Source organism: Vanellus vanellus, assembly GCF_965231255.1.
Source record: "Vanellus vanellus genome assembly, chromosome: 5".
NCBI classification, from domain to species: Eukaryota; Metazoa; Chordata; class Aves; order Charadriiformes; family Charadriidae; genus Vanellus; species Vanellus vanellus.
In genome coordinates, this window is record NC_138910.1 from 63255441 (window position 1) to 63278048 (window position 22608).

General features: G+C 37.1%; 1 protein-coding gene across 1 annotated transcript in view; it reads right to left on the bottom strand.

The window, feature by feature from the left end:
• Positions 1-8296: 8296 nt before the first annotated feature.
• Positions 8297-22608, bottom strand: part of RPAP2 (RNA polymerase II associated protein 2) — a gene marked incomplete at its 5' end in the record, with an annotated part of 42163 nt that continues 27851 nt past the window's right edge. Inside the window, 2 exons of the mRNA XM_082484665.1 lie at positions 8297-9013; positions 9580-9729. Of these exons, the coding sequence (XP_082340791.1) occupies position 9013; positions 9580-9729 (151 nt within the window). The 3' untranslated portion in view covers positions 8297-9012. The remainder of the gene's footprint in view (positions 9014-9579; positions 9730-22608) is intronic.

A 22608-nucleotide genomic window follows, 5' to 3' on the forward strand; every position in this document is an offset into this window, starting at 1 on the left:
AATAGGGATGTGAAGATATGTATCTATGCTGTTGTACTTCCCCCCGACACACATTCTTCTCAGTACTGGTGACTTTATCAGCTTTGCCTCAGGCATCATCTTGCTTGTATTCAAGGTTATCAGATAGAGATGAACTAGGGAAAAAAAAAAATCCAACTTTTGACTCAAACGCTTAAAATATAAATGATGTAACCTAGAATCCAGAATTACTCTTACATAGATCTTTATAGAAGATTAGCAGCCAAGTACCAAAACTGGAGGTCAATGTTTTACCATTGAATCACCAGATTAAAAAAAGGATGTTTCTTTCAATGAAACCTGCACAGCAGCATTATCTTACAGTTGCACGTTGACAGAGCACCTTCAAGGCAGCTAAATACATGTTTGTAGCTATGCTTTTACATTTTAACTTTTTTTAACACTATGACAAATTTTGAAATGTAGAGATGCATGCTGCAAAGTCTGAAGCATGCTTGACAGCATAATTAAGAAACTTGCTAGCTGGTTTTACATATTTTTTTCAGCGTGAAAATGACCCCTTCTACTGCTTCTGCATGTTATTCTTTGCAGGACAGTATCACGAGGCCTTTTAGATAACTCATAGCATCACTACCAAGCTGAATTTTAAGTACTTGGCACCAGAGCATTGTGGACCAAATCTTGTCCCACATCAGCCCCTGCAGTGGGAGAAGGGATGGCTTGCAGATAGGCACTATGGCTGAAAGAGCTGTGGGTCCTGCTTGAGCTCGTCCATGAAGACCTGGACAAATCACTTCGCTCCCCTGTGCTCAAATAGCCTTCCGCAATGTAGGGACCTGCTACAGCAAACCAGTAGCTGTGGGCCTGCTTGCTCACAATATGAGCTTTGCTCGGCTCCTGTCCAGCTCTCCGGTGCGCTCTCAGCGAGCAACACATGGGGGCTCTGATGCAGAGAGGTTCTGTGGCGCACACAAACCACACGTTCCCAGTGAAGAGGCCTCGCTTACCCTAGCGTGTAACTTAACTAGCCCAGGAACACCCGTGCTGCCTTTTGGCAAACAAGGAGACCCCTCTTGGTCCTACAGCAAGGCTCCAGCCTACCTCGGAGAGATAAAACTCATTGTAACAAGAAAATATAAAACATTGTTCAAAGTAATCTCTTCTTTCTGAGAGCAGCCTCTACTTATATAGTAAGCGAGCATAAAAACTAAAAGCATCAAATGGCATTTGCATTCTTAAGAAACAATGCCTGCACCGAGTTGAAAACTTTTCAGATTCATTCTTTGGAAACAATTTGTGTGATTTCTTCTGTTTTTCTTCAAGCGTGATTCTGTTTTTCTTCAGCACTGCTTGCTGCTTGGGGTGTGTGGTTTGACACTCAGCTTGTCAGTTTAGTATTTTGAGATTGTGAGTTTTTTGAAGAGGGCACATCTGTGGTTATAGAAGAAAAACAAGAAGCATCAGATGTTCAGTGTACAAAAAAGCAGAGCTTGGGAGGATCTTAGAAATGAATAGTTAGCAGAGTTGACATGTATTTGACCCAGAGCTGTTGAGGGCTAATGTAGTATCTGTAAAATCACTTATTTTCCAAGCTTTCAAATGCCCTCTGGAGAAACTAACTAAATAAGAAACACTTTAACCATATCTCTAGTTGTGAAGTATCTCCTTTACTTTTTTTTTTTTTAAATTTAGTGAGAGCCCAGAGTTCAGAAAAAAAAAAATATTCCAAAAAGTTTTTCAAGCAAAGGGTTTCTCTTAGGAAAAAAAGAGGTTGTGATTCCTAAACGAGGCATATAATTACCAAGACAACAGTTTGCTCTCATTTGAATCAACAGGAGCTTTGTCATCAGAACTTTAAGCAGTAAAACTACGGCCCTTTTGAGAACAGAAGGGAGCGTTGGTACTGCAGCTTCATCCCCCATATTATTTCTTTAGACTACTTGGATACTGCAGCAAGAGCCTAGGAATAGTTAAGGCTGATGGACATTTAACCAGTCTTTGTGCAAGAAGGAGTAAAGTTAGATTGAGAAGGGGTGTAGGCTTAGGCACGTTTCTGTGTAAAAGTGAACTGGATGCCAAACTTGTTCAAAACCCAAGAGCCAACAGGCTTTACAGCAGTGTCTGCCTTTGTTAAAATACAATGATTAGTCTAGCTTAACCCACTGCATTGTTATCAAAAGACCTTAATATTTTCAAACTTAATTTTTAATCTTTCTCTCTTGTACTGATATGAATTCACCCTCTTTTTTTCTGGCTATGCAGGTAAATATACTATACCAATACAACTTTGCTTGAGCTGTCTCAGTGAAGTATTTTTAATATATCGCATGGTTGTTCCTGCTTCGAGATCATGTCTTCAATTTGAAATACCCGTGGTGTTTTTGCACAAGAACTGCAGATATTCTTCAGTTACCTTCTAACACAGAATTCCTAAGTGATGTTTTAACACGTCAACTGCCAAAGTTATAGCTATACTCTGAACTACAGCCAGCCTTGCTGAATCAGTACTAGCCACAGATTTGTAGCTAGTTATTCTATTTGTTAAATTAACAAATCAGAAGTGCCTGCAAAAGGCTTTCTCCTGACTGTGGATAGTGCTTGCAATACTGAGATGTTTACGGAAAATCCTGCTCAGTGGCAAATCCTGATTAGGAAACGTTATCATTTTTTTGCATGATAGGTGAGAGAGACGTGCTTAACATATGGTTGCTATAAAATACCTTAGATGAGTCAGATCTTAGCTGGCAGCTGTAAGCAGTGTTGTTCTGGCTTCTTAGATAATACTACCAATTATGACCTTTTTTGTTACTTAACTACCGTACTGTTAAATTTTATTAACCTGTTTTGTAGACACTCCCATTTGAGTAGAACAAAAAGCAAAGATTTATGATGTAAATCCTGATCTAAGTGTTTGCAGCTTATTAAAGCTGTATCCAAAGTCCTTCAAACTCTCTGTAGTGTTGACTAATTCTAACAAATTTTAGGACTCTCCAGGAAGCTGCTGCTGTCCCACTATGTGTTCAATTCAGTTACGTACCCCATGAAATTTAAGAGGCTAAAAAGTAGCATAAATGGCATTGATTTGATGTGGCTTGCAATGATGCAGGACGTACCACGGTCAGGAGCCCCACTGGCTTTGTTCTCTGGTCTTTGCATACAGCTCCTGCAGGTAATCACAGTGTGCACAAATGTACTAAAGACTTTGCCTTTAAAGTAAAGGCTATGGTCGTGGTTTGCGCCAGACTGGCCACTGAAAACGAATGACAGATGCTCTTCCTCACCTCTCTGTCCAAGGAGAAGTTAGTTAGAAGAGGCTTAGCTACAAAGTAAAATTACTGAACAGAAAATTGGTTCTGTTTTACCTCAAAGCAGGACAACTACCAAAGCATTCTGGGGACTGACTTCTAAGGGGGTAGTTTTCATAGTGGCAAGATGCAACTGCCTTACGATCACCAATGTGTCAGCTCTAGTCTGTTCTTGGAGAAGGGACTCATTAGGGAGCTGTTATTTTGGGATAAATGCAGGATAGTACAGTAAAGCCAACAAACAGGTGGACACGTGAAGTGTTACAGGGACCACACTTACTGCATTATTCTGATTGATAAGCCATCCTAAGTCTAGAACTTAAGTCTGTGCATTCAACTATGGTGGCAAAGTCAGTGGGAAGATAAACCTCGCTCACAGACCTCAGAAACACCGGTCAGAAAGTTGGTGGCCTTTGTTCCTGGCCTTTCCAGCCCTGCCACTACTCTTAATGCTGCCCCAAATGTGATACTGTACTAAGGAGACTATTTTGAGTAGGATGCCCAAAACGTATCTCACAATATTGCCCATTTTCCAGGGCAAGAACAGTTTAAAAAAGGCTCGTGTTTGTTTCTCAGCTTTCTTCTTGCTAATTATTACTCTTCTTGGCTAGTCTTAAGTAATTTTTTTTTCAGAACACAAGGTTGCCTTGCTCCTCGCTCTACAGCTGCAAGCAACCAAGGGTGAATGACTAACACTTATCACACATGTCCAGATCAGTCACTGAGGCGACATATGCTTTCACTTGCTTTTTGAAACCACAGTGCTCAAATGAGAGCTACTTGAAGACATAGGTTTCCAGCTCTCTCCCCCCGCCTCACCAAATCCTGTTTAGCACCACAAATGCCACAGTTCACGTTCTACAGTGTCTTTCAGGCAGCCCCAAAGCACTGTCTGCAGCCTGTGCAGAGAAGTGGTTCTAAGATGAAGAGTCACAAAAAGAAAGCTCAGAAGAGGAAAGGTCTCTAGTTATATTACTTTCTGTCTTTGCTAATGGAAGGCACACCCACTTCCTCTGACTCTGATTAGAGAACGACTGGCAGTCAGGTGGTAGAGATATGCAGTTGAGAAACAGAGGTCTTTATAGGTCCCCAGCCCTGTCTTGTATACCATCTGCCACTTATGGAAACTTAAGACTTGCCAAAGAGGGGCCGATTCTGTGTTTTCAATATTTAATGCTCATTGGAAATGACAGTTCAGCATTACCTGCTACCCCAGTGAGATCAAGCTAAACCACACCCACAGTACTGGATGTTCGTAAGCAACTGCAGAAATAAACAGTAAGTATGGAAAGCTTAGAGGCAAATTGGAGAAATAGAGTGTAACCTCCTGGATGTACTTTCAACATATTGGCATTATTTTTTTTCCTAAGGACTGTCACTCACTTTAATTCTTTGGGTTTAACTCTTACAGGTTAAGAAAAAGCTCTCTGTGAAGTAGTAGCCATCAAAATAACCGAACAGTAAGATCAAACCACTTGGAAACTTCCCACTTTGCAGAGGCAGGTCCCCATTCAGTTTTGTGCCACACATTATTACTAAATAAATTGCTCCAGGGAGAGCCAGCCTACTATGGTCAAAGTTCTCAGCTGACTTACCTGCTTTCTTTCTGCCACCAGGAAATAGGGACAGAGGCATTAACACTACCCACATCATACACTGCACCAGGGTATGATTTGGAGAACCTAAATTTAAAAGCATCAGTTCTCTCTGAAGTAAATGGAGACAGGCAGGTACCTAAGCTTGGATGCCTAAATTTAGAAGGTGTGAATACCGCTTTCCCCTTGTCTCTTCCTTTTTCTTCTCCCTGATGTGTTAGGTCTTTTCTCTCCAGCAGTTAAAGGTCAGCTGAGACTCAATGTCCAGCTGAGCTGCTCATTCCCGCTTGCATTTTGTAGAGTCCAGATTCTCTCAAACTAGGGAGAGAAAGGTAGGACACGCAGGTTTAACACCAAAATTCACAGGACTGGTATTTCCTCCCCAAAACCACAACAGATGCCTCACTTAAACTACTCACTGAGACTGCAGAGTGAAAATACAGGTGAATCTTTTATGTGTTGTGTGGACACAGCCTTTGAGGCCCCAGATGCATCTCGTGTATGTACCATGCTCTTTGTTGCTCCGTGCTTCGCTCTTTAAAGACAGGGTAGATGTAACTTTCCAGTCCTGGGTTTAGCCAGCAGCACAGCCATGTCAATTATGCTACTCTAGACTTACTAAGGCACTTTTTTTTGTTTTCATAGTCTTCAATGAAATAAATCAAGCTCTCTCCTGCTTGTTTTAATGTAGAATTTTGCATTACCATATACAGGCACAACACGATTTGCAAACTTTACAAAGATGCAGAGTAATCTCTTTGAATACTTGATAATTTACAGGTAACATTATGACTTCCCCCCTTTCCTGAAATAGCAAATATCAAGTGAACCACTCTGAATCCCCTTCTTCCCTCCAAAACCCCCCAAAATCAGCAAACTTGCTCAAATGAGCACAAAGAATTGAACAGCAGCAAAAGGCTCTGCACTAGGAAATTCAGTATTACAGAGTGCAGTACTTATACTGACAGTACTTACAGGACTGTGAACTGAACTTTGGTGTGAAAATAAACACAAAAGCTTTCCCTCCATCCTCTTCAGCCAGCACAAAGACTGCTTAGAATAACTTTGAACAACTTGACTTTCTCTGTATATATAGTTTTATTAACACTGTTCTCTTCTTGAGATTACTTCATTACACCTATAGAAAACTTGGTAAGAAAACCATTATCTGCACTACTCAGGTATATGTCACACGTTCCTCCTTTGATGCTGAGAAGCTGCAACAGCACAAAGCAGGCTATGCTTTAAAGCTTTAAACTAAAGCATTCTTCTCTTCTTTACTATATCCATTATATACATCAAAAATAAAGAACATCACCGTAGAAGTTTGTTTCCCCTCCCGCCCCCCTGCTATTACAAGAAACACATCATACCGTATTTGCCCTGCTATAGGTCCACTGCCAGACACTTGGATGCTTTACGTGGTCACAGCAGTGGACTTCTATGACTTTATGATCTAAGCAGCTGATGGCTTTACCAAGCTCATGTCCCTTTCACAGAGCTATTCAGAAATAGAGGCTTATGTCCCATCTACCCCAAGCCCCAGATCCATAATGACCCTACACGCCTGCAGCTCCTGAGTAAGTCACTAAAACTGAGCCTATTTGAGAAGGCTCAAACTCACCACTGAACTGAGTGTCAGCTGTTCTCATCCGTTCAACTAACATAGGAAGGAAAAACAGTAAGCACAGCAGCAAGGCTGCAAGGCCTTGCAACTGCCTGCAACTTGCACACTGCCTGCAAACTCAACCAAAATGAGAAGGGGCTCAGGGTGGAACGTGAGCTGAGAAAGAGTAGTCTGTTAAAGGACAGATAATTCTGGCAGAAATTAGCTTTAAGCTCATAAATGAGGTTTAGATTTGAACATTTCTAAGCAGTGAAGCTGTTACAAAACATGCTCATAAGAAAACTACATAAATTAACTTCATTTTTGGTGCTTGAGTTGGGCTCTTTGTACAACGAGTTAAGGCTGGCAGTATGAAAGGTCCTTTTGAGATGAGTCTACAGCCCTTCTCCTACTCAGAAGTAGTGGGCATATGTAAACATTCTGCATTTATTTACATGTGTTTTGCTCACATCTAAGGGAGATTAAATCATTAACGGTAAGCGAAGAATATCCCTTCAGGCCATTTCCAGCATCTTATAGAAGTCTCTCTTCTGGACTGGTGAAGGTGGTCATGGAAGGACAAAGGTTATTCTGTTCTCTTAAGGCAAGGAAAAGAATGAGTGAGCTTACTGTAAGCACAGCAGCCAAGGATGGGAAGCAAAAATCCTGGAAACTTACTTTTCTGAGCTGCTACGGCAGACAGTAAAGCAGCTACAGTGAACCCTCATAAAGAGGTCTTTGGGCCCACGACCTATTCACTCTTATTACAAGCTCATATGTTTCCTACACAGTAAGTGCTGAAGACCAAGCCTAAAAATAACTAACAAAATCGCACCACTAAACTGACAGGAAGTGCTAAAAACTTTCCAAATGAGAGCCATCGAACCTAATGAAACACAGTCATATTCCCGGTATGATGTATATTTGTAATGGCTTCTAAGCGTATTCAGTATAGCAGCATTGTCATGGGGTAGTTGTAACCTTTATGCACCCCAAGGTAAATGTACATGGATCAGAACAATGGCTTGCTCAGAATCTACAGTGAAGTACTAGCTAAAAATAGAAAGATATTTAACTTCCAAAATCAGAAGCAGATAGATATAAATTCAAGGTTTAAGTTTTGTTCAGAGTATTATACCTATTACTCAGTCTTTTATAATCTTATCTTTTGGTGAGGTCTTGTCCCTTCTTTGCATATTTATCAAGTAAAAAGTTTTCCATCATGGTACAAAACCAACATACCTTCTATCCAGATTACATCGTGCATTCTTATGAATTTGACATCAGACACGCTCTGATCACAACGGCTATTTTTTTCCTATTGCATACTTAGAAAAATGCATCACTTTAACACTGCATTAAAGGTTTTTGTCATTCTAAGTTGTTGCTTTTACAAGTTACACTGAACGTAACTTCCCATTACAAGGTAAGTTGGTCAAGCATCACCTAAATAAACTCTGCCGCACCATGAAGCTTCCAGAGAAAAGCTGCACAGGCTTCTGTGTGTCGGGGGCAATCAACATATTTATCCTGATTATCGTGAAGGAACTACACGGCAATAAACTAATTAAGTGCAGAGTTTCCTTTTGGTGTCCAATTACAGAAATATGACAAAGGACTAAACTCTCTTTTTTAAATGGAATTGCTACGTAGCAGCCCTGGTACGTCTTGCTTCAGTGTTAACTAGTGCTGGCATTTGCTGCAGACTAAGCACTTGTCAGTTACAACTTTCTTAAGTCTCTCAAAGGACAGTGTCCTGTGAACTGAGAACTATGCAATAAACCATATTATGGAAACATTAAGAATTACTAGTGGATTAGTTTTAAATTGCATTTTATAATCAGTTAGTGACAGACGCAAGTCTAAACACACTCAGTATAAACAACACAACTCTTAAATAAAATGACTACTGAAAGCCAAAAATTAAGTTTTTAGTTATTAAAATACATTTTAAAGTCCAAATTAGTAACAATTAGAGGCTGTTTAAAAATAATTTTTACACAAGTTCAAAGATCACCCCTTTTCTTAGAAGTAGCGAGATAGGTTATAGATCAGACATATTTGTGTACTGTTGTCATCATTCTTAAAGAGTACTGCTCCATGCATTGGGTCAAACGGAGAAATATCAGCAGCAGTGTTCTTAACACCCCAGGCTAATATGCTTTTTTTGTTTTTTCTCCCCTCTCTTTCCCTAATTCCTGTAGACAAATGTTGGCTGAAAATCTCCAAAGCAAGAAAAAACAAAACCAATCCAAAATATTTTCTACTGCTTTTAAATAGACAGTTTTCAGATGATCCACGTTTTAACTAGTCTTCATGTGTACCTTGAACAACTGCTGTTATAGTCAGCTTCTCCACAAGACTTCAAAATTCTTACTCATAGGAAGGAAATGAAAAAGCAGCAGTGCAAGAAGTACAATTAATACTAAATTTCATTTCTCATTTTAAAAAAGTTTCAATAATTCAAGGTGTTCTTTTGTTCTCTGTGGTACTCTTTCTATAGTAGATGTTGAGATGATCACCTTATTCTGTGGGGAACAAAGGAGCATGATCAGTAATGTTAATACACTAATTAATTAAATAGTATGATGCTATATTCATTTAATCAGGTGAATATGATCAGCATAAATGAGGTATTTGCTCTTAAATTTTTCAGCCCACCCAGAATGCAAAATGTAATCTCAGTATTATGCAAAAAATACATGGCTTTTAGCTCAATTTTATATCAAAGACTGAGCATAACAACTTCATACAAAAAAACCCAACCCTGCTGAGACTTAACCACGCAGATTTTTTTTTTATAAATCATAGTAGAACTTGAGTAAAAATTCCTCCCAAAATTGCAGTAAACCAACTATATATTCTTAAAAGATTAAAGCGATAAGTAAGCAGCTGGCATTTACTGTAAGTGAAAAAATGATGACACTCATTTCCATACCATATATATTTCTTTACTTTAAAATGTACTTTACACATTTTCTACTCTGGCTGATATGATCTGTAGTTACCGTGCATACTTATAAAATGCTGAAAATAAAACTGTTGTTAACTGGCTTAATTTTATGACATACAAAATAGCTTAAAATTGACTGACCATTCAAGTAGGCAGTCCTTTCTAAATAGTCTTGTTAAACTTTCCAGATCTTCATTTTTGAAATGCAGTTCTTCCAGCAATGTAGTCAGGAATTGTGTATATGTTGGGCTTGTTTGAGTATTCTTGAAAAGTGGAGTAATTTGTGACAATCTGTCAAAAAAAAAAAAAAAACACCACCAAAAAACTTATTTGATATAGAAAAGCAACTTTTCAGCGTCAGGTGTAAAAAACACAAAGCTTGTGAGTTTGAACAACTGTACTAAAGAAAGGCAGCTTATAACATCACACTTGATTAATTATAGTACGTAAGACTGTAAGTATTATATAAAATATGTACTGAAATATGAATTTTTATTAAGAAGTAGTGAAACAAAAAATCTAATTGGAAAAAATGGGCTAGTAGTTTGTATGCCTCTAAATCAGTTGTATATGGATGTTATATAATGTGGACAAACAAAATTCAGAAGTGCAAAGTGTTATATAATTACACATAAAAAAGGAAAGATACCAGTCATTATTTTCTTCTTTACCAAAAAGCTCCTAAACATTCATATTGTAAAAGTTGGATAGTTCTTGGTATAAGTAAAATATAAAAGAACTATAAAATTCAATCTTCAAGTAACCAAGAAAAATATTTTATCTACAAATTATTAACAGGTCTTCTTGCAGAAGTTGTATTTAATTGGTAAGTCACACACTGTCAAACTTCATAAAGACATTTAAGAGGGTCACTTACTTAGATGATTCTCCCCCTGTTCTGTATGCCATAAAACACATACTATGTCAAAACAGCAAACACATTTTGCATTAAGCTGAAATTTCTCCAAACACATAGAAGCCTCTCATAGAGGTATTTTTGATTATTATTAATTTCACTTGATGAACATGGGCACAAGACATCAATTAAATTCTCAAACTGAGGAGCAATCTGAGTGAGTAATCAGAGCAATTTGATTCCTTAGTTTTGACAGCCTGTACATTGAAGCAGTTTAAATTATACTTCTTACACATTGAACTGTTTAAAAAATAGGCTTTAAGAAAGCTGGACGAAACAAGAAGAAAGCTAATTTAGTCTTGAGAAGTTTTTATTTGGGATACTAAACTTCAGTTTTAAAGCCGATACTATAGCAAAGATTTGCTATAGTGAAACTATTTTCTGTTTTGGTAATAAAATTAAGTGCTTAAAGTCTCAAAGTGGCTGCAGTCTTAGAGTGCTTCAGAAAAGAGAATTAAAAGGGGGGGGGCAGAGAAGAAATAATATTTCTGAATTCAGCTCAGGAAATTTAGCTTTAAAATACAAACAATATCTGGCCTTTCAAAATTTGTTATTTAGTAACAATGTTTTACAGAAAATCTTTCATTTGGGCCTGATTTTCTGAACCGAGTAGATGGAATTAATCCAGTTTCCACTGATTTTAAAAATTACAATGAATGGATGCTGAAAGTAGTTGCCAACTAGGAGAATAAAGTATCTGCATGACAACAGACAATGGAAATAAATAGGGCATTAGTTCACATCCCCATAGAGAATGTTATTCATCATCTGAAATCATGGAAACTGCAAGGCATGCATTACTGTATATCACATTTAGTTCCAGAATCAACAAGAACAGCAACAGAAGGCATAATCTTCAAAGGATCCAAACCCAAACATGCACAGTGCTGCTAAAACACATTCCCCAGTTTGGAAGGAGCAATCAGCATGCACATCATCTACGTGCACAGTATCTGTATGGCGATTAGGTGAAATGTTGAGCTGTTGGTTTTCATTTGTGCTTTAATTTTATCTGAATCGATTTTTATCCTAAAGTCCTTTCTTTTTCTCATAATTCTATTGCAACATACTGCAAAGGTATAGCTGGATCTACTTCCTAAGCACAATTTTTAAAAAAAAAAAATCTTTAATGAACAAAATCAAGTATTAAAGCTTATGCTGAATGTTTAGTAACTTCAACACCAAACATTACTGACAAGATCACTTCACAAGAACTCATATCCCAGCAACTGTTACCTCGTCTTGAATACTGTATTTAGATAAATAGTGCCATTGACACCATACAGGAAAGAGTTATTTTAGAATGTTTGTGAAATTACATACTTTTAATAAGAAACTCAAGGTACTCTACAGCTTCCTAAAACCTTCACAGCTTGGAGAGCCTTTAAGCGAGTACCAGCTTAGAGCAATCTCCCTGCAGTCATTGACATTAAGACCATAAGAAGACTCTCTTAAATTAAGCAAAAATAGCGATACAACACCAACAAAGGATCTTACAAGACATAGTAAATAGAGTCCCTTAATAAAAAAATAAATTTAGAACAATAAAATTGATTCACAAATAGACTTTTAATGAGTTAAATTACTTTCACTTTCTTCTTGGATTCCACTTCAGTATGTACTAAGCTAAGTATTTCAACTATCAAACACTGACACTTGGTGAGAAGGACTTTAAGAGATGCTCAAAGTAAGGACATGGTGCGGAAAGAAACAGACTTATGCACAAACTCTGCTATATAAACCCTCCCACAAAAGAGAAGTGTTCATAGTTGGATTTGTGATTTCTGGACTGAGGCCACTAGGTTTGTAAGGTACTTCATGACAGACAGGACTGAGTTGTTTCTTTCCTGGTGAGAAGTATAGCAGTTACTATTTCAAATGGTAAAACAGAGCGCCTCTGCCCGGTGTTGACAATCCAGAGGTTGATTTTTGCATTATGATGCTTTATCAGCAGGGGAGCAGAGGAAGTGCTGATAGAAGATCAGAGCGACCATTTCAGGGCATTAGTCTGGAGACAAGGATAGTGGGAGAAAGACCTGGAGATGCATTATTACTAGTCTTCAATTTGCCCTTCTCAGGATTAAGTAGGTTATATATGAAAAGAGACTGGTGGCATAAACAGTCGTGACTTCCTGTGTGCTGGTGCCAGGCGGCTGTAACATTGTAAAACACCCTCTTGGCAAAGTTGTAGATTTACATGCATTTTTTAGCTGAATTTCTTCCTCCTGCCTTGGGCTTAAGATGACCTTAATAAGGACATTATTTTTCAAAAAGAGCAGAAACTTGTGCAGTTTTAAGTAATATTCTAAAACTAAAATCTTTATTCCATGAAGCTCTCATGCTAAGCAGTCTGGTGGTTTTGTTTGTTTGTTTGTTTGTTTGGGTTTTTTTTGTGGGTGGTTTGCTTGTTTGTTTGGTTGGTTGTTTTTGGTTTTTTTTTGGACCAGCAGTCTGTGGTATTACATAGTTTCATGAATTACAAACGTTACAAACATGTCCTAACTATCATATGTTGTTTAAGACACTCTGTTTAAAGAGTAGGTATTATAGCCCACACTAAGAAAAAGGTATTGCTATTGTCAGAGAAACTGCCAGGCATTAAATATTGAGAAACAAAGTTAAAAAAAAAGAAAAGATGTTTTAGCTGTGGATCATTTTTTTTTCCTGAACTTTATTTAAAAACTAATTAAGCTACTAATTATCTGATAAGCAGACTAAATCAAAAAGTAATTTCAGAGGCAGGTGTAAGTTTCTAGCAATTAGTTAAAAATTGCATCTAGATGCGACAACGTGTTAAACATTTATGAATATATGTACAAACACTTTTAATCTTGGAAAACTGTCATTCGGGCATTTAAACGATGCCTTAACTTGTCATTTGAAAAGCAATTATTGTCGAGCACTTTTCTACTTTTAAGTGGCCATTGGAACAGAAGCAGAAGCTTTTGTTTCCAAAAGGAGCAAGCAGAAGTTGCTGGTTTGCACTGAGTGGTAAATTAAGTGCCATGCTCGAAGTAACACTTGTCCAATGTAAATTCAAGGTACTGCACAATTAAACCACAATTGTATGCCAATAAGCCAGAAGAGTATTTGGAATCAATATCTTCAACTCACTGAAAGCTGCAATGACCCTATCTCTGAAGAAACTATCGTGACTAATTCAATTTAATGATATACAGGATTTCAGTTCAAGGATCATGGAATTGCCTCGAAACTCTGAAGCATCTTCAAAAGATGTAGAATATAAACAGGAAAAAGGATTAGGACCACAACAGTAACAACTGGCTACTGCAGCAATGAAAAGTAAAATACAAATTCTGCATTTCTGTTACTTCTTTCACATGTTGCAACATTAATGTGGAACAAACTTTTGTGAATAAAGTAAAATAAGAAAAGCTAAAGGATTAAGTGATTTCAAAACAATCACCTACAAAAGCACACAAACATAAATGTTGCTGTCCAAAATTATACAGCCATGCTTCAAAGGCTTGCCTGCAGCACACCCGTTAAAAGGAAACGTTCATGCTCAGTTCATGGAAAAGTAGTACAGTATATATCAGACTTCATGAAACAGTGTCGTTTCCTGCACACCCACTTACACCATATGGTAAACAGGTCTTTGTAAAGTTTAAAAAGTGTTAAAAATGTCAAACTATATCTGATTGATAAAATTTGTATTTGCTGGCTATTCCACATATGTTACATATTCAAGAAAAAAAAAAAAAGTGAAATTCATGTGAAGACCAAGCTATTATTATCAAGCTGTTAAATGACATCTGGCTACCACAAAATGTTTACATAGTTTCAGTGCTTCAACTCAAGACCCAAACTTTCTATGAATTAGTCGCCTTACAATAACATTTCACAAGTATATTTAGGCGTTAAACCTAAATGAAAATGTTTTTAGAAGTCAGTCACATTATATGGAGTAAATTTCATTAATGGACATGGTAATGTGTGCAACTCATTCTTAGGTCTATGCATACCTTAACCAAGACAGCTGAATACATTCAGAAAAGATGAGGGTGGAGTAATATTTTTATGTAGTTAAAAGCAGTAATTGGTACTTCCTATTCAAACATGTGAATACTCTTTCTAAAGAAACCCATAATTGTACAGTACCATCCTCCCCTCAGATACTGGCCCTCAGGGAAACCTTTCTGGACCTGTTATTCAAGATGAATTCTGTGATCCCCTTTGAAAAAAAGTTAAATTTTCAATGCCAGCCAGTTACAGCTCTCTCAAACATATGCCTGAAAACAGGGATAAGAACACAACCACCTAACAGCTGGGTTCCTTTCCATTCCTCAAAATTGGTCACTTAAAATTATACGAAAAGTGTTGAGAATTTGAGTGCACATAAATTTACCCAATATCATGCAAAGCACTTGTATACTCATGAAGAAAAGCTGTATGCTTACTCTTGAAAGAATAATACTAAGCTCCTCCTAGAAAAAGATAAGTATTGCCAGCCTTCCTAATTTTTTCTAATGGCATAAGCTTAATAAAATAAAAGCCACTGATCATGGCAGAAGCCATGGATCGGAACACAATTATTTCAGTCCCTTACTTTGTCTGGGCTGCTTGGAACTTGAACAAGAACATAATGATAAAGCAGAATGACAGAACAGGCAAGCACCACCTGTCCTTCCATAGAAATCTTTGAAAAATAGGATATAAGCATTTTTGATAGTTATAGGCATTTGAGCACCGTGAATAAGGCTCTTAACATAATCATCACAACATAAAAGTTTGGTTTTTTTTTTTAATTCTCTCAGTTTCTTTCTACCTTTTGTTTTAGTCACTTAAGTCTTAACTTTTTAAAGATCATCATAACCAGGATGACTGGTAACTATTCTATCAGAATGACAGAGTTGCACTAACGATCACAAAAGTTTCTTGAACACTCATTTCAGCAAATGGAAACGAAGCAAGAGCTGGCAGCAACTATAGGCAGCACTTTTTTTTCCTTCCCCAACAAAAACACAGACACAGACTACTGCATATGTGCCATAGGGAGGGTGCCAACAAACCTCTGATCAAGGTGCCATCAACAGACTCGTGCTAAGGGTCCCTACCTGCGAGGAAGTCCAATGCATTTTTTGCTGTCTTTGAACAGTCACAAATTGGACTATAGCTATGAGCAATCTAGTCCTCTCATCCCACAAGTGTTTTAGCTGAAGGTCTGGGACCACGTACTATGTACGCTTAACAAAGAGTAAAAGTACTTACAAGCCTCTAACATGAGTTCAGACGATTTAACATAGCTACTTAAGGTTCTGAGAAATCAATCAGACATTCCAGCAACGTGCCGTTAGCACTACGCTAGAGCATATTTGCTCCATTGCTATGACAAAGTCATGTCACAGTGTTAACAAGGACTGATTTAGGAGAAACAATGCTAAAAGACATGATGAAATGTAACCTGTGCAGGAGACACTCTGAGGACTGCCATTGATCATTACCTGGCAACTACTACAATAAAGCATTAAACAGAACACTGTCTGAATAGAAAAATCCTTTATACTAGAAGTCTTCCAGGGTATTGCCAGTGTTCAGACACAAATGAAAAATATTTTAATGGAAACTCTGCATAGAAGTGTGTTGCTGGGATTTGGCAAGGACTGGTTAGCGATCCAGTGCTCTTTTTGTGTGTGTGATAAAATGGCTCTGAAAGCAGAACAGCTTATGGAAGTCTAAGTCTTTAATTCAAAAGCAGGGAATACCACCATCGTGTGGGTCGCAGATAATGGAAAATTAATTTGGAAGTCTGTCAAATTTCCATTCAAAACTCACACTTGCGAGACTATTACGAATCAATTCCAGACTTGGAAAAACAAAGTCATGAATGTAGGACAGCCCACCTTTATGAATAATTAATTGGTACTTAGAAGAATTAAGCTACAAGGCCATAAAACCACAAGATTTCCAGCTTTCCCCCCCCTCCACATATTTTTTGGTAAACATTTGGGACAGTATTACCTAAATATCAACTGCTTTTGAGATTTACAAGGATTATTACCATACTCTTTTTCCCAACTCTGTACCTACCATTTTGAATTGAAATCATGAGGGAAATAATCTCTGATTGCTTCTACAAGGTATAACGGACTGGAACGGTACTGCATGGATCAAAAAAAGCTGTATACAGCAACGTCATCTGGCAAGTAGTAGGAGAGGGATTGTTTTTCAAACTGACCCTGTGGAAGACCGGTGAACAGGCGCTCCACTGAGGAGCCCACAACAAGCCCTTCTGCACTAGGCAGGTGGACGGCCAAGCTGAGCATGTTCTACCACTTCTTGGACCAAAGGCGGGTTATAGGACAGTACCAAAGAGGATGCCATTACTTAGACAGGAGCCCCTAAAGTTATTTCAGTATTACAAGGGACTTTAATTTCATCAACAGCCCAAAACTCTTTCAGTAGCTGTCTACTGTAAATTTCCTACTCCCTGCACTGCAAGAAGAGAGACAAAACCTCATCCACAGATTTAACTAAAGTTTTGAGCAGATTTATAAAAACTAATTATCGGTATGATACTGCAGGTCAATCTCAGTAACAGTTCACCTCATTTAGTGTTAAAAACCCGCTAGAAAATACACAACGCCATGTTAAATGAATGAATGGGGACAACCATGCCATTATAACACGTTCTACTGTGTCAACACACAAGGACTGTGGTGTTTTGGTTTTGTGTTTTTGTTTTTTTTATACTTCAAATATATTTGCACTACACCTATGTTACAGATTTGATGGTGATGCAATGCAATAAAAGTGTTATTAATCAGAAATGCCATTCTTTTAATATTGCAGTTTTATAGAATACAGTCTTAGATTCCATTTTAATTATGTTCCTATGAAGGAAATCTCCAACACAACTGATTAAACAAAAGTAATTGTTTTGTTTAAGACAAATGGCTAGACTGAGTCAGCCTGTAGACCATCTGCCTGTACATATAACTGGAGTGTCACCAATGTATCAATCACTTAATAATAGTTCAGGGGGTGAACTGAAACACTTGCTGTGTTTATCCATTCCATGATCCCCTACTGAAAGGTGCTCAGACATTTGGACAGAATAAGTCAAAACATCACTGTAATTCTGAATGTTCTTCACAATATATTGACGACTTGCTTAATTTGAGGTAGAGTCCCTCACTTACCAGTAAATCGCTGGACACAGTACACTTGTCTAGAGGCAGCAATTTTGTTAGTAAAGTATCTTAAATCACAGCAGGGATTTCCACAGACCTTAAAGCATAATGCATCCAGCAGGCAGAAGTTAGTATTGGATGGAAAGCTGATCTGAAGCACAATGTGAGTGGAGTTGTAAGTTAAAGATGCAACAGCACGGAGCTTAAAAAAATCATAACCTTTGGTATAATTAAGTGGTTACACAGTCATACTGTTTTAAACGTACACTCAGAAATTAGAAAACATTACAGCCTCAATTTATGTAATTTAGCTGTTAAACTCACGGTTTTGGTTAAAAAACCCACTTGTTTCTTGTAACTTTAGTTTGAGCATGATTTAAAAAGCTCAACATTTAAAAAAAAACTTAAAAGCAAAAGTCTGTCTCTAGAGTGAACATTTTCCATTAGAACACATTAATATTTGACAGACAATCTTGAACTGGAGGCATCTAACTTACAAACACGATGCAGAAGTATTTAAATATATCTCTGGAATTAAGTCTTCTTTTAAATTAACTGATACTAGTGCCAAAAAAAAAAGCAATTATGATCAGTGTTATTTGCAGCTCTGAAATTAAGGCAACCTCTAATTTGGGGACCTTGTTTTGATCCTATTGGTCAAAGAGGGAAGTCAGTATTTGGGGGCGCTTTTCTTTAATCTCCCCAAATTTATTCCTGTATTCTATTTTCTTAATGAAAGATAAAACACTCTAAAGCCCACAGTGTTGAATGATAATAACTGACAAAGATAAACAGGCAATTTTCTTACTGAAGAAAAAAAGCTACTTCTGGTCTAGTTTTAAATATAGCCTGAAGATCCCATTCTCATCATAAAGACAAGAATTTTGTAGCTAAAGTGCAACTTATGTTTTATTTATTATCTAACTTCCTTTCATTATTGTGTACTGACTTGTCCACAGAATCCAGCACAGACACTTTAATCCTCTGATGGCAACAGAAACTAAATTATTCATAGTTTAAAATTTTTGTCCACTACATTTAAATCAATGCTACAAACACTGATTCAAAATCAATGACTGGAATTCCTAAATAATCCAAGTATACAGCAAAACTTAAGGTTCATTCAAAAGTTCACGTTCTTAATTGTTTCCACCGCCTTCATTTTTTCCTATGCAGCTTCTACAAGTCTGTTCCAGAAAAAAGTTCTCTTTGATACATGTTTATGTATATACTTTCACTAAATATATCTTTTTAAAGTTCACCTTCCACACACACTTTTCATATAGCTGGTGTGAAGACATAAGTCAAATTCCACTCCCTTTTAATGGAGCCAAAATTCACTCGTAGTGCAGCCGGACAGATACAACTCACAGTAAAAGGAAAGCATACCTACAATAACCAGGCTTTATCTAACCACTTGATAAAAGTGCTTACCAACAAGTGAAAAAGAGACAATGGATTTGGTGTCGTGTCCCCCCCTCCCCCCCCCACTTTCTTGCTCTCGCCCCCTGTCCCCAGTCAGTTATTTGTATCCAAATAGGCAACTGGCGACTCAGAAAACAACCTGAGGTGCACCTAGGCTGTACCAGCCCAAACACCACTGCCTTCTCAGATGGTGGTCAGGGAGTTGGGTCGGGCCCTTGGGACCGGGGTGTGCAGCAGAGTTCCCTTGTGTCATATCATGCTGTCCTCACACGGGCTTCGGAGCCGAGTGAACATTTGCAAAATACGCTGCTGGTTCTACTCTAACATACCATATGAAAGTTCATTTTTTGTTTTCTGTTAAGCTTCCTCAGGAAATTTTTTGAAAGGCACTCCAATGTTTTAATTATACTATGCAGGGGAGACGTGTTGAGGCAACAGGCTTACAGCTACCTTATCAGGTACAGAAACTGTTTATTTAAAATTGATTTAATAAAACACCAGTGTTCTGGATCTTTGTATTTTTTCCTGAGCTTATGAACAAACTATCTGCATGAACAGCAGGATGCCACTTTTTTCCTCTCCCCCTGAAAGTTAAGGATCGCTCCATCAGCTGCCAGCTGTTATTTATAACAGCCAGCTGTGTAACTTCAAAGACCCTACAATGAAAAGATTTTATAATAATGTTGCACAGATACAGCAAGATACAAAAAAGGAAAAAACTCAAATAAATTAAGAGCGTCCTCAAAATATTAACTTCTGTAAGATAGGAGACCTTTGACTTCTAATGAAGGATAAGTAAAACACTTTCTTATATATATAAAAATTCTATTTACGTAATTATGTCAGTAATTAATTTTACAGGCCAAATATAAGTCTAATGCAAAGGAACACCCAAAATAAATCTGAAAATACATAATGTGTTCAAAGAAACTATGGTGAGACATTTCATCAAATGGTGTAACAATTTAGTATAGCTATTTAGTGCTATTTATATCTGTTCTGTACTTTGTACACTTGAAGACAACATGCCTAAGAATGTACACTGTATATACGAATAACCGAAAAAATTAAATTTAAAATGCCTCAAAAATTAAACATCTGAAACTCTCAGTTCATGTAACTCATACTATTTTACAACATAATTAATTATATAATCCAATTCTCAGAAAGTAACTAGAAAATGGCATTTCTCACTATTCTCGTATTTCAGTTCCCTGTGAGCGACCAGTAGCACATAAGTATGATAGCAACAATGCTATTCATCTAAGAGAAAATTTACAAGTCTATTGCTTTGTACAATTATTTTAACCTTTGCAATACAAATATCAACACTGTTTCTTCCCACACAGTATCACTGCTATAATGTTCCTTCTGACCGAGTTTCCTGACCCTATATATGAACACATAAAATAAAGTCAGTTCCCTCAGCAGTTGTCCAGGAAAGGAATTGCACATGTCACAACATTCAGCAGGTGGAAAATGAAGTCACATTCTCTGCAAGCATTTGTTAGCATTATGCTGATCCTGTAATACTAAGGAGTTTGGCTTCGTTAAGTATTTGGGCATCACTGGTTTTAACCCAGGCTTAGCCTGTCTAATGAGAAAGACAACAGCCAACACTCTGGAAATACTCTGATGTTACAATGCCAGTAACAAACATTCAGGGAGCCACGACTCCTTTAAAGCTATAGTAATGATACATAATGGTTCCATTTGCCTCCTGTTCTAGTGATATTTAGAAACTCTATTTTCTAACACTTATTTATTTTTAAATGACTACCGAGACTGCCATCAACACAAATGACATGTAAGTTTGGCAAAAAACAATTACCTGGGCAATCATATGCAAAACAGAATTTCCAGATTTCTTTAATGGTGGATTAGAAAAATCTCTAGCCAGACAAGACGACTAAGGAAGCATCAAAACCGGCTCAATGCTATCTATGGTTTCTTATCCAGAGCACTCTTAATACAAACTTTAGCTGGATCAGAGGTTGTGTTTCACCATTTAGTATCAATAGATGTGACTGCAGGATGATTTTTTAAAAACCAAATGGAGTATGGTACCCACCTCTACATTACCAAATTCCAAGTTATTACTACAACGTTAGTTCACAGACATGAAGCATCAGAACTTCTATAATACTCTGTGCCATTTAAAGCACTTACACTCACACAGGGATTTGTTCCAAAAGGTTTCAATTTAGCTTACTGATCTGCATAAAGCCAAGACAAAAAAAAGTTCACAATATAAACCCAGAAGAAATCACTATCAGCTATTTCTCTCTAACAAATCTAAGTTTCTTAGGTACACATTTCAAGGACAGGCCTTGTTTAAAGAGCTCCATTTATTTGAAGTCTGTTTCCTGCTAACCAGCTGACAGATCAAAGGTACTTCTCAGTCCTACCATTTGTTCCCATTTTTCCTTCTTTTTCAACTTAGTAAAAATTTAAAATTTATTAAATTTAAAATTTTTACTTTAAAATTGATCCTTTCATCATTTTCAGTCTTCTACTTCTTACTTTTTACGTTCCACAAAGTTTTCCTGTGACACCTCTCAAATACTGGAATCTATGCCGTTGAAGTCTTTGGGTTGCTTTGCTACGTGACATTAAGCGCAGGTGTAAGTCTCTGTAAGATTAAAAACCGCTAAGATGTAGTTTTTGAGACCCTGAACCTTTTAAGTACTTTGTAAAATATACACTGTTGTATAAATTATCGTGCACATGCAGTGGGACAATTTAATATCTAAAAAATGCCTTTATATACAAATGTGTTGCATTTTATGAATTAAACATTGTTTCATATACATCCACTGTTTCAATTGTTGGACAATTGCTGCCACATACTGGTAATCTATTCCTATCGATTCATTATCTCAGTGATATGCAAAAGAAATTTCAATAAAGATTAAATAAAATATCCTGTCTTACAGTTAAAACAGCTACAATGCAATCTGCTTAGGTAAATAATTTGTCAATACTTGACTTCATAAAATGTACTCACCTGTACTCAGTTACTATGGAAACAATGATCATAAAGTTGATAATAGTTTAGTTTCACAACTTTCTAACATTGTAACTTGATTATCTGCATTTCAGTCCAATATAGAGCTCAAACACCTGGAATAATGCAGCTGAGTAAAGAGACATGCTAGGAATAGACTTACTACTACTGTGCCCCAATTTTTTTTTTTTCTTCAGAAGTTAAACATAAGGGGCTCAATATTCTTCTACTTGCCTTTCCTAGTTTTGAAAACAAATGCCAGTGCAGTTTTGGACCTCTCAAAATGAGACTCTTAAAAATCACCCAAAAATTCAAAGATTCTTAAGCACCTTTTTCCCAGACAGGCCAGCTCACAGTAGGTTTGAAAAAGAAACAAACAACCCCCCCCAAACCCTTTTCCTGTTTAATTGTTTTATTTCCATATCTGTTACTGACTTGATGCTCTCCAGTAAATCACTTTTCTATTCTTAAACTCAATTTTACCATCTCTATAACAGAAGAACACCATTAACACTGATTTGTGAAAGTACACTGACCTAAATGTATACCTAAAAAAAGCATATGTCATAAGGTTTGAAACAAAAATGAAAAGCCGCATCAATTTCAACTATTCTTTATCCTTTTAAAAATCTGCATACCTCATCTCAGAAATACTGAGATTTATGATG